A 12,638-nucleotide genomic window follows, 5' to 3' on the forward strand; every position below is an offset into this window, starting at 1 on the left:
GGGTCAAATGTAACATGCATTTGGATTCCTTGACATTTACGCAGGCATATACCAGCTTTTCCCTAAACTACTCCATCACTTAAAAACAAAACACATTTATAAAAAAGCCCCCCAGATACCTCCACACCACTTAGCTGTTTCGTAATATGTGTTAAGCATGCAAGAATATTCTAGATAATGTGAGGGTTGTGGCAGGAGGGGAAGGAGAGACAGACTCCATTCTTGAGACGTTTACAATATACCAAAGATGCAGAAAAAGCTAACATCAGTTTCTATTTATATAACACTTAGAGGATTTCAAATAACTTTCACAAACATTACCCCATGTTCTCATGCCAATGCATTGATGTCTTTTACCAGAGAGGGAGGAGTTCAGCAAACGCGGGCAGATAGATCTAGAAGCACAGAAGGAAAAAAAAATCTGATCCCGAGCTTTACCTCTGTGGCAGATAATCGCTTGTCTCCATTATCACTTCCGACTCCCGAATCAGAATCCTTCTTGCTGGGATAGAAGAGTAAATATTAAATTCATTTAGAAAAAAATGAAAGTCACAAAGTTTACAACAAAATACAACTTATATTCAAATAATGATTTTGTTCTACAAATTGTTATTACCCAAAGGCGACACACGGGTCCAGGATTAAAGGATGTTAAGACAAGGGCCTAATGAAAATCAGATACTTGTACTGTCTAAATATAGTACAAGGGACAGTCTTTGTGTTCAGAGTTTTCATGGGTTTACACCCAGAGTGGCCTGTTCTTTGAAACAGTTAACAGTTTTATTACTTTATTAATTCTAGCATATAAAAAAGCAAAAACTACCAATTGCTTTTACTTCGATTGTTATAAAAGGTCCCGACTTTCAATAATTCTATAAACTTGTATCCAATGGTTAAATAAATTGGAGAGTACGTTTAAAAAGATAAAATGACAAATACATATTTTAAGCATTCTATGCAGGTACCACCAGGGTAGGCTGAGATTTTTAAGTCACCATATTTACTTTTTTAGAAAAACGTTCAGGAAAGATTTCTGCAGTGAAGACCTCTCAAAAAAACCCTATGTTTCTAACAAGTGTGTTCAGTATAGGAATTTTTTAAATTTTTATTAAAATTTAAAAAAATTTTTTATTGACATATAGTTGATTTACGATGTTGTGCTAAATTCTGCAGCGTGACCCATTCTCTTTCAGGGTGAGAATTTTGTTCTCTGAAAATCCAAGGCCCAATTTAAGCCAAAAATGGCCAAGGACATGTGAAATGATTCTAAAGCTTCCATTCTAAACAGGAAATGGGAACAATTATGCACAATGCATTTTTAAAAGACAATTTAAAAAAATAAAGCCTGCATTCCTTCTAATAATGTTGCGGAAGCATATTAAACATTAATTGAAAAAAACATGTCTCAGTTTGATATGGTTGTTTTAACTGACAAGTAAAACATATATATATTTATATTACAGCTCTTATATACAAAGACATACACAGACGTGTATATACGTGTGTGAGCACACACACATACGTAGCATTCACAAAAGACTGATTGGGAGAAGGTCGATGAGACTTGAAAGATGCCAAAATGTTGTCAACAGCATCAATTTTCCCCTTCTTATTCCAAAAGTTGCTGAAAGTCTCATTTATAAATCTGCACTGGTTGAATCAAAAGGACTGTTGGAGTTAGTTACCCGGAGCGTCTTGGTCTAAGCAAATACTCCAACAGCGGTTTCTGACCAAGGGCGGTCACACTTACCCGTCCTCCACGTGCTGGTGTAAGTGTGGCCTCTCCATGGTGTGGAGGTAGAGGGAGTCAGCTGTCTTAATCTGGCATGCTTGGATGCTCAGATACTTGAATATGTGCACTTTACCCTTGGTGCAAATCTATGGAGAAATTAATAATAAATATTTCGATTTTAATGGTAAAACAAAATGTAAACACTAGACATCCCGCTGTGCACATTTTATTTTATTTTCATTTTTGCTTTTGAGGGCCACACCCGAGGCATATGGAGATTCCCAGGCTAGGGGTCGAGTGGGAATTGCAGCTGCCGGCCTGCGCCAGAGCCATAGGAACATGGGATCTGAGCTGCGTCTGGGACCTACACCACAGCTTATGGCAACACCGGATCCTTAACCCACTCAGGGAGGCCAGGGATCGAACCTGCGACCTCATGGCTCCTAGTCGGATTCGTTTCCACTGCGCCACAACAGGAACTCCCGCACATTTTCATTCAACATGTTCACAATGCACACCAAATCTGACCTCTCCAAAACAGGTAAGATTTTAGCCAATCATTTCTTCCAAATTCTATTTGAACAGAAAACCATGTTCAAGAAATTTCCCATCTCTCTTGCACTAAACTGCAAAATTCTAACAGAAATATATTTAAGTACAAACAGTGTAAAAAGCACAGACTTCAGATAACTGACCTGGTAAGTCTCCAATTCTGAAAGCATATCTACTTCATTTTATTCTCACAGAGTTTAATATGTGAGCCTGTATCTTGTCTCCAAATAACTGACAATCATATTTGCAAAAGTTTAAACTCCATTTCCCAGCTAACTTTAAAGAAAGAAATCTATTACTGGAGCTCCCACTGTGGCTCAGCGGAAACAAATCTGACTAGGATCCATGAGGACTCAGGTTCGATCCCTGGCCTTGCTCAGTGGGTGAAGGATCCGGTGTTGCCGGGAGCTGTGGTGTTGGTTGCAAACTCGGCTCGGATCCCACGTTGCTGAAGGCTGTGGTGTAGGCCGGTGGCTACAGCTTCAAATGGAGCCCTAGCCTGGGAACCTCCATATGCCACGGGTGCAGCCCTAAAAAGACAAAAGACACACGCAAACACACACAAAAAATAAAGAAATCGATTACTCCTTTTGTAAGCCATATGCTCCATGAAAACGTTTCAAATGCATGTACAAATGATCACTGTAATCACTGAATAATTGAAATAATTGAACACGGCAATTCTGGGACTGCGGTGACCAGAACAGTGAAGCAAATGCTGCTAAACAGACTGGATGTTGCAAAAACATACTGTAGTCAGATTCACACGTAGTTTCATCTTTTTAAGAGCTTGTGGCTGATTATGATCAAGTCTCATACACGAATTGAGCAGAATATCAAAAAAGTGATTCTGCTGAGAGCAAGGCAGGCGCTACTGATGGCATATTTCCTCCCCGCCCCCACCGCCCCCCCAACAGCTTTGCTGGGAGACCCCCTCACCTGCGCCGGAGGAGACTGCAAAGGGTTATTCTCAAGCAGTAATACTTGCAGCTGCTTCATCTCTCTAAAACAAATGGGAATCACGAGCACTTTATTGCAGGAAAAGTCAAACTTTACCAAGGGAAGATCTACTAGTTCTACAAGAACAGAAAAAAAAAAGAAAGAAAAGAAAAAAACTCAGAAAGCAACAAGATGAAATGGCTAAACATTCAAAAATCAATTTTCTGCTCATCAAGCAATGTATCACTTAGCATAATTAAGGCAAGTTGTACATTAGGGATATGTATCTTGTTTATAGAATATTTTACTAAAGACGAGAGGAAAGCTTTCACTGGGGGCTCAGCAATGTCAACTTGTTATTTCTACCAAGAGCTGGAAACATGACATTTACAATATCCATTGTTTGAACACGCTTTTTTTTTTTCTTCCCCCAAAAAAACAATCACAAAAGTCACACCACACATGATATGCTTATGTTTTAACTTCCAACTGTTTTCAAACAGCTTGCTAGCTTATGGACAATATGCTAGTTACAACATATGCTCATGCATCCCACGTGTGTGGGCCGGGAGAGTCTCGGAACGAGGAACAGGCAATATGCTCATGATTGTTGAACTCTGCTTCAAAATACAAATGCGATCTAATTCCAAATTTTCCAACAGACGCCGTCATCCTGATTTGATAAGGCTTTCTTCCACTGCTTTTAAAAAAAGTCTTCTGTAGCTCCGCACTCAAGACAGAACATTATATTTAGCTTAAAATCCCCGCCCAGTGGTCTAGTAAACGCTCAGTAATTTCAAGCATGCCAACTGACGCTGGCAGCTGCAAGAAATGAAGTCAAATATATTCCATCGAGCAAAGGGGCTGAGCAATGCCAGACATGCAGGGTGACACAGGGCAAAGCCTAAGATCTCCTGGTGAGAGGCTGCGGAGGGTTCATTCCAAACGGGCCTCACCACGTTTGTTATGCAACCTGGTAAGGGGTGATGTGCCAGGCTTTCCAATACTCAAGGTCCCAAGCCGATGAAGGGCAGAGACGATGTCCAGACAAGGATGTGAAGGCAGTGGCCTGGAGAAGGAATTCCCACCAGCCCCACCGCCCCCCCTGTGCAGCGGCAGGCTCTCCTCGTTACCCGGCTAGACAACTTCAAGTTCACCAGCAAAGGTTCACTTGGCAACCACTTCACAGAACTCAACTCCTCCGGGTGTGGAAGGGACCGTCCCTCTTTCATACCTTCGTGAATTACTGTGTATTAAAGAGTCCTGAGACTGAAATGTGAGAACAGAAGCACAAGAGCGGCAGCTCAGCTGTTCCCAAACGCATGACAAGCAGGTGGCTGTGGAAGAGGAACTCAGGATGTGCGTTTTGAAATAGTTCATTTATTATTTTTATTGAAGTATAGTTGATTTTCAATGTTGTGGTAGTTTCTGTTGCACAGCAAAGTGATTGGGTTTTATATACAGACGTCTATAATACATATACACACACCTATATACACATATACATTCTTTTACAGATTCTTCTCCATTAGAGTTGATTACAAGATATTGAATATCGTTCCCTGTGCTATACAGTAGGTTCTTATTGTTTATCTGCTTTATGTATAGTAGTTTGTATCCACTAATCCCAAACTCCTAATTTTTCTCTCTGCCCCCGCTTTCCCCTTTGGTAACCATAAGGTTTTTTTTTTAATGTCTGTGAGTCTGTTTCTGTTCTATAAATAAGTTCATTTGTATCAATTTTTTTAGATTCCACAGATAAATGATATCAGATGATACCTGTCTTTCTCTGACTTAGCGTGAAAACCTCTAGGTCCATCCATGTTGCTGCAAATGGCCTTGTTCCATTCTTTTTTATGGCTAAGTCATATTGCATTGTATACATGTACCACATCTTCTTTATCCATTCCTCCGTCAATGGACATTTACGTTGCTTCCAGGTCTTGGCTACTGTGAATAGTGCTGCTATGAACACTGGGATGCAAGTATCTTTTTGAATTAGAATTTTCAAATTAGAATTTTTGAATTCTAATTTGAACAGGATGTGTATTTTTAAAATAGCCCCATGTAATTCTCTGCTCAAACTCGGCTCAATAGCAAGATAAGTGATTTGCTTCTGGCCTCACCGGTCCTGGTTGCCTTGATGAAGCATTTCAAAAGCACTGGCAGGTAGAGGAGAGAAGCAGGTGAACCCAGAGGACAGCATGGAATCAAGAAAGTCAAAGGAAAGGGGAAACTAAGATCTCTTTCCATTTCTTAGCTTATTTCTAAAACAGGGCTGAGAACGAGAGGGACTAAAGAGTCTCTCCTTGCTGTAACCTCCAGGAACATGAATCCATCTCTCTAGTGGTTAACCTGACTCACTAAAGTTAGCTTGGCAATTGGTAGCGAAAGTTAACTGGACCCTAGATCCTCAGCAACTTGCCACTTACAATGAAGATGTTTAAGCAAGACTAGAGAGCTAAGTTTCCGGAAGACGTAGCAGGAGGGGGAAGGAAGGCAGCTCACAGTTAAATAAGTAAGAAATGGTTTTTATGATGACTATATGCCTTTTAGTGCCCGCTGGGAACACAGTTACCATCTTGGTTTAGGAAAGCTGGAACCTGATGGTTTCACAACAAGGAAATGGAGGAGAAAAGGGTAATGCCACCTCAAAAAAGGTCAAAAGAATCAAAAAGATACATGCACCCCTGTGTTCACTGCAGCACTATTCACAATAGCCAAGACATGGAAACAACCTAAACGTCCACTGACACTTGCATGGATTGAGATGTGGTAAATATACACAATAGAATACAACTCAGCCACAAAAAAGAACAAAATAATGCCATCTGCAGCAATCTTAGCAGAGATTTTCATATTAAGAGAAGTCAGAAAGACAAACACGGGGAGTTCCCGTCGTGGCGCAGTGGTTAACGAATCCGACTAGGAACCATGAGGTTGCGGGTTCGGTCCCTGCCCTTGCTCAGTGGGTTAATGATCCGGCGTTGCCGTGAGCTGTGGTGTAGGTTGCAGACGCGGCTCGGATCCCACGTTGCTGTGGCTCTGGCGTAGGCCGGTGGCTAAGGCTCCAATTCGACCCCTAGCCTGGGAACCTCCATATGCTGCAGGAGCGGCCAAGAAATAGCAAAAAGACAAAAAAAAAAAAAAAAAAAAAAAGACAAACACCATATTATATCGCTTATATGTGGAATCTAAAATATGGCACACATTTGAGTAATTTAAAAAAAAATGGAAAAAAAATAAAATAAAATATGGCACAAATGAACCTATCTACAAAACAGAAACAGACTCGCCATCCAAGCCATATGGTACTGGCACAAAACAGAAATGTAGATCAGTGGAACAGGACAGGAAGCCCAGAATTAAACCCACGCACCTACAGTCAACTCATCTATGACAAAGGAGGCAAGAATATACAATGGAGAAAAGACAGTCTGTTCAATAAGTGGTGCTGGGAAAACTGGACAGCCACATGGAAAAGAATGAAATTAGAACACTTCCTAACACCACACACAAAAATAAACTCAAAATGGATTAAAGACATCTAAATATAAGACCGGTTACTATAAAACTCTTAGAGGAAAACATAGGCCAAACACTCTCCAACATAAACCACAGCAATATCTTCTCAGATCCACCTCCTAGAGTAATGACAATAAAAACAAAAATAAAAAACGGGACTTAAACTTCAAAGTTTCTGCACAGCAAAGGAAACCCTAAACAAAACAGAAAGACAACCCACAGAATGGGAGAAGATCTTTGCAAATCAAGCCACGGACAAGGGATTAATCTCCAAAATTTATAAACAACTTTGCAGTGCAGTACCAAAAAACAAACAACCCCATCAAAAAATGGGCAGAAGATCTAAACAGACAATTCTCCAAAGAAGACATACAGGTGGCCAAAAAACACATGAAAAGATGTTCAGCATCATTCATTATCAGAGAAATGCAAATCAAAACCACGATGAGGTACCACCTTACACCAGCCAGAATGGCCGTCATCAAAAAGACTACAAACAATAAATGCTGGAGAGGGTGTGGAGAAAAGGGAACCCTGTTGCACTGTTGGTGGGAATGTAAAATGGTGCAACCACTGTGGAAAACAGTACGGAGATTCCTCAAAAAACTAAAAATAGAATTACCATTTGATCCAGCAATCCCACTCCTGGGCATCTATCCAGAGAAAACCATGACTGGCAAAGATACATGTACTCCAATGTTCACTGTAGCACTATATACAATAGCCACGACATGGAAACAATCTAAATGTCTATCAGAAGAGAGGTGGCTAAAAAAGATGTGGTACATATACACAATGGAATATTACTCAGCCATTAAAAGGAATGAAAGAACGGCATTTGCAGCAACATGGATGGACCTAGAAATTACCATGCTAAGTGAAGTCAGCCAGACAGGCATTGTGGTCAAGGGAGTCAGTGCTCTGACGGGCCATCTCCTGAATCATGTATCTGTCCCTGAAGCCACTGAATAGGGTTACTACCAACTAAACCACATGGACTTATACTGGAAGAGTATGGTTCCCTGAAGAAAAAAATAAGACATTATTATTAAAAGTAGACAAAAGGAATAGCAGAAAGCAAACTAACAGATGCCCTCTGTAGGTAGGGTCTGGTGACCCTCTTCTGATACACTTTCTATTTTGAAACCTCCCTCACCTGCAAACTGTTGGGAGGCAAAGGAGATAGAACCTTCGCTTCAGACAGTCTTGTATTAAATGTGAGGTCATTTTGTGTCTTCAGCTGCTGGGCTGCGGATGGAGCAATTCCAGATCTTGCAGCAGCCTATGAGATAGTGGCTACCGTTTTGCCCTTAGGCAAAAACTTATGGTTTCCAAAGAAGACAGGTTGGGGGGTGGGGGGATGTACTGGGGCTTTAGGATGGAAATGCTATAAAATTCAGTTGTGATGACTGCTGTACACCTATAAATGTAATAAAATTCATTGAGTAATTAAAAAACAACAACACATAAACAGACTCAAAGACATAGAGAACGGACCTGTTGGTTGCCAAGGGGGAGGGAATGGGATGGACAGAGGGTTGGGTGTTAATAAGTGCAAACTATTGCACTTAGAATGGATAAGCAATGAGGTTCTACTGTACAGCGCAGGGAACTATATCCAGTCTCTTGCCATAGCATATGATGAAGATAATAGAAGAAAGAGAATGTATTTATACTTACGACTGGGTCACTATGCTGTACAGTAGAAACTGGCACAATACTTTAAATCAGCTATACTTAAGGTAATTAAGGTAATTAATTTTTTTAAAAAAGAAAACTAACAAGGAATCCCACTCCTCTTGCTCCGCTGCTAAGAGGGGCAATGAATGACCGCATTAATCCTCTGCCCGTTCTGGTCCCAGAAAGAACAAAATAGTCTCCCCACTGCATCAGCTGTAGTAAAACCACCCCCAAACTGATGTGGGCAAACCACATCACAAACGTTCCCACCCCCTCCCCAAACTGAAAGCACATGAGGAGGGGTACTCACAGAAGATAAACAAATGACTAAATATGAAAAGTCTTTAAACCCACTGCCTGAGAACATTATCAGTGCTCTTTTGTTAACAGAGATCCCCGGAGTGAAGCAAAAAGAAACTCGATATTCAGAAAATTATGACCAAAGAAAAAATTTTCCCCCCTAGTAAACTCAAGTTTGAGCTCTGAGTGTACATGAAAATGCCAATCCTAAAAAAACATAATTATGGAAAATATAGACATTTGTAATTGATCTTTTCAGGCGAAGGAAGGCTCTTAAGAGAGTAAGGAGTGGCGAGAGAAATAAATAACTCGATGATACAGATGCACGTTCTCCCACACGTTTCTAAACTATTACAGGAAACTACTCCATGGTAATTACATTTTTCTTTTGAAAATGAGAGTTTAATAATTTGTGATGATTTCTCGATAATTAACCTAAGAGTTTAAATTTAAAAGAGGAGTTCCCATCGTGGCTTAGTGGTTAACGAACCTGACTAGCATCCATGAAGACGGAGGTTCGATCCCTGGCCTCGCTCAATGGGTTAAGGATCCAGCGTTACCCTGAGCTGTGGTGTAGGTGGCAGACACAGCTCGGATCCCATGTTACTGTGGCTGTGGCGTAGGCTGGCAGCTACAGCTCCGATTCAACCCCTAGCCTGGGAACCTCCATATGCCAATGGTGCGGCTCCAAAAAGACAAAATAAATAAAAACAAATTAATTCATTCATTTAAAAGAAAGTTTTCTTTAATGCTATGAAAGGCTATATGTGTGTAAATTTGATGTAAGGGTTTTTCTGTTGTACTTGCTCAAACCAAGGACAACAATTTCATCCATTCAAAACTGGAACTGCGCAATGACAAAACGAAAAATCGATGCTTTTTTAATTGTGATGGCCATACCCATGGCATATGAAAGTTCCCGGGCCAGGGACTGAATCCAGGCTGCAGCCACAGCAACCCTGGATCCTTTAACTCACTGAGCTGACCTGGGATTGAACCTGCACCTCCACAGGGACCTGGGCCGCAGCAGTCAGATTTTTAACCCACTGCAGGAACTCCAAATCAATGCTTTTGTACCAAATCATCTCGAGGAATAAAGTAATAAATCTTTATACCGAGACAGCTTCTGATTTTTCTTCTTTAAAGTACTAGCCGGCATGAGAAAGGTGAAGGTGGCAGAAAACCCTTCAAACTCCCACCTCCGCAGCACCTGATACAGGTCTTTCGCATTCATGAGCTCTGTTTTCTTGCCTGGCATAACGAAGCATTTCAAGCCAAAGATCATGAAGCAGGAAGATAATAATAAAAATCAGGCAGCTCTCAGAGAAAATACAAAAATCAGCATTAGAGTCAGATTAACGAAATGCTGTTTCCAAATACAGGATTTCGCTCTGAGGTATATTTTTCAAGAGAAGTTCGAAATCAGGTATGCCTTGATGTCCTTAAATGAAAACGACAGAAATCAATGCGATCTGTGAAAACCAGAGTATGTTTTGGAGAAAGCATTCAGTGTTCTGCAGCCTGTCAACACATTCCTAATGCAGGTCCAAATGGAACCCCCAAAATAGGAAATTCAAATCCAGCACCACCCACAAGGTGTTTGTCCAAGTTCTAAATGATATAATATTCCTGAATAAATATTTCTTTTTTTTCTTTCTTTTTTTCTTTTTAGGGCCACACCTGCAGCATATGGGAATTCCCAGGCTAGGGGTTGAATGGGAGCTACAGCTGCCGGCCTACACCACAGCCGTAGCAACTCGGGATCGGAGCTGCATCTGCGACCCGTGCTGCAGTTCATGGCCACAGTGGATTTTAACCCACTGAGCGGGGCCAGAGATTGAACCCGCATCCTTGAGGATACTAGTTGGGTTCATTTCCACTGAGCCACAACAGGAACTCCCTGAATAAATAGTTCTTTTAATTTTTAAGTTTATTTTTATTTTGTTAAAGTACAGCTGATTGACAATATTTTGACTGAGTAACTTTTTACTTGAACTTCAACATGACCTATCAGAAGGACACATGGGGAAAGCCCACGGCTGCAGGGATGGGTTTGCCGGAGTCTGGCTCTGGAATGAGGCTGTCTTGTGGGGCTCGGTGCTCTTGCTGTGTTTTCAGTGGCCCGAGTCTCAATGCTGAGGCTCTAGAGCCATTCTTGCTCCAGGATTTGAGAAATTCATCAAAACCACAAGTGTTAACAGCCCAAGTTTCACTTCAGCCGGAGCCTGCCCTTGGCTGAATCATGGATTCCAAGCACTGCAGCTTCCCAGTCAAGGCTCCCAGACCGCCCCCCCCCCAAACCTGAAACTCTGGAGACAGGATCTGCGGGACCAAGCACAGCAACTCAAAGGCTGGCTGGCCGTTCCGGAAGGTCACACATCTACACCAAAAGCAATTCATGTTGCCTCCTGGTAGGAGCTGAATTGTGTGCCCTGCAAACTCATATACTGGAGCCCTAACCCTCAGGACTCAGACGTGACTGTATTTGGAGAAAAGTCTTTAAAAGATAGCTGAGTTAAAAGGAGGTCCTTAGAAGTTCCCGTTGTGGCTCAGCAGTAATGAACCTGACTAGTACACATGAGGACGCAGGTTCGATCCCTGGCCTCGCTCAGTGGGGTTAAGGATCCGGCATTGCCATGAGCTGTAGTGTAGGTCACAGATGCGGCTCGGATCCTGCGTTGCTGTGGCTGTGGTGTAGGCCGGTAGCTGCAGCTCTGATTAGACCCCGAGCCTGGGAACCTCCATATGCCGGAGGTGCGGCCCTAAAAAGACCAAAAAAATAAAAAAGGTCATTAGAGCAGGCCCTACTCCAATAGGATGGGTGTCTTTACAAGAAGACGAGATTAGGACACAGATATTGAGGGCAGATGACACAAAAATGCAGAGAAAAGATGGCCATCAACAAGCCAAGGGGAGGGGCTTCAGAAGAAACCGAATCGGCCCGTATGATCTCAGACTTCCAGCCTGAGGGAAAATACATTTCTGTTGCTTAAGCCACCCAATCCGTGGTACTTTGTTATGAGAGCCTGAGAAAACTAATACACATACACACACACACACACACACACACACAAACAGCCTTAAACCAGGAATGATTTTGTTATTGACCCCTTGACTAAACAACTTGAGTATAACTTTTCTGTTATCTGCACATGAAATGCAAATGGTAATTACTATCAAAGACACCGACAAACATGACGAGATCTAACTTCCCAAAGGTAGATAAAAAACTCTAACAGTCTCCTGTTTGATTCATTTTCCCCACTTTCCGTTTTTTACCTTGTGGTAAAACTTTAAGGTAATTTCTTCTGACATTCAGCTCTCGTAAGGATTTCAACTGTCCTATCTGCTGAGGCAAGGCTGTGATCTCGTTGCAGCTGACGTCCTGTATTGAAAACACAGAGGGACACGATGAAGGCCCTGTTTCAGGAACTCAGACTGCTCGTGTGACATCTCCTGAAGGAATGTAAACATTAGGATAACTACACAGGTAGGTCCCCTTTTCTGCTGGTCTCCAGGTCCCAGGCCAAGAAAGGCTTGTGAGCACAGAGAAGGAAACGAAAGGGTAACGTCTGGAACATCCTCCGGGGAGAGGAGAGAAAGGAAGGAAGCATGTGAGCAGCCTTCGGGAGCTCCTCTGCCACTGCTCTCGCAGGCTTGGGTCTTATTTCATGCTCAAAACAAATCCATGAGGCACTATCACCGCCCTAATAGTCACAGATGAGACCGATGACGCGCAGCGAAGTTCAGGCAGCTGGCCGCCACCTGCGCACACCAGAGTTCCCGCTAAGAAGGAATTTCCAGCCCAATGCTGCATCACTATGCATCTTAAATTAATGCACTGTTTGGATGCATTATTTATTCAAAACGGAATTCATATCCAGGTCCAAAGTTTCCAGCCTTTGAACGC

General features: G+C 42.0%; 1 protein-coding gene across 5 annotated transcripts in view; it reads right to left on the reverse strand.

Moving 5' to 3' along the window:
• Nucleotides 1-12,638, reverse strand: part of LRCH1 (leucine rich repeats and calponin homology domain containing 1) — a 219,087-nt gene that overhangs the window by 67,612 nt on the left and 138,837 nt on the right. For all 5 annotated transcript variants that reach the window (XM_013980521.2, XM_013980522.2, XM_013980520.2 and 2 more), the window contains exons 4-7: nucleotides 12,008-12,113; nucleotides 3,224-3,360; nucleotides 1,751-1,878; nucleotides 439-502 (exon numbers count right to left, since the gene is read on the reverse strand). In XM_013980521.2, coding sequence (XP_013835975.2) covers nucleotides 439-502; nucleotides 1,751-1,878; nucleotides 3,224-3,360; nucleotides 12,008-12,113 — 435 coding nt within the window. The remainder of the gene's footprint in view (nucleotides 1-438; nucleotides 503-1,750; nucleotides 1,879-3,223; nucleotides 3,361-12,007; nucleotides 12,114-12,638) is intronic.

This window comes from Sus scrofa, chromosome 11 (assembly GCF_000003025.6).
Source record: "Sus scrofa isolate TJ Tabasco breed Duroc chromosome 11, Sscrofa11.1, whole genome shotgun sequence".
NCBI classification, from domain to species: domain Eukaryota; kingdom Metazoa; phylum Chordata; class Mammalia; order Artiodactyla; family Suidae; genus Sus; species Sus scrofa.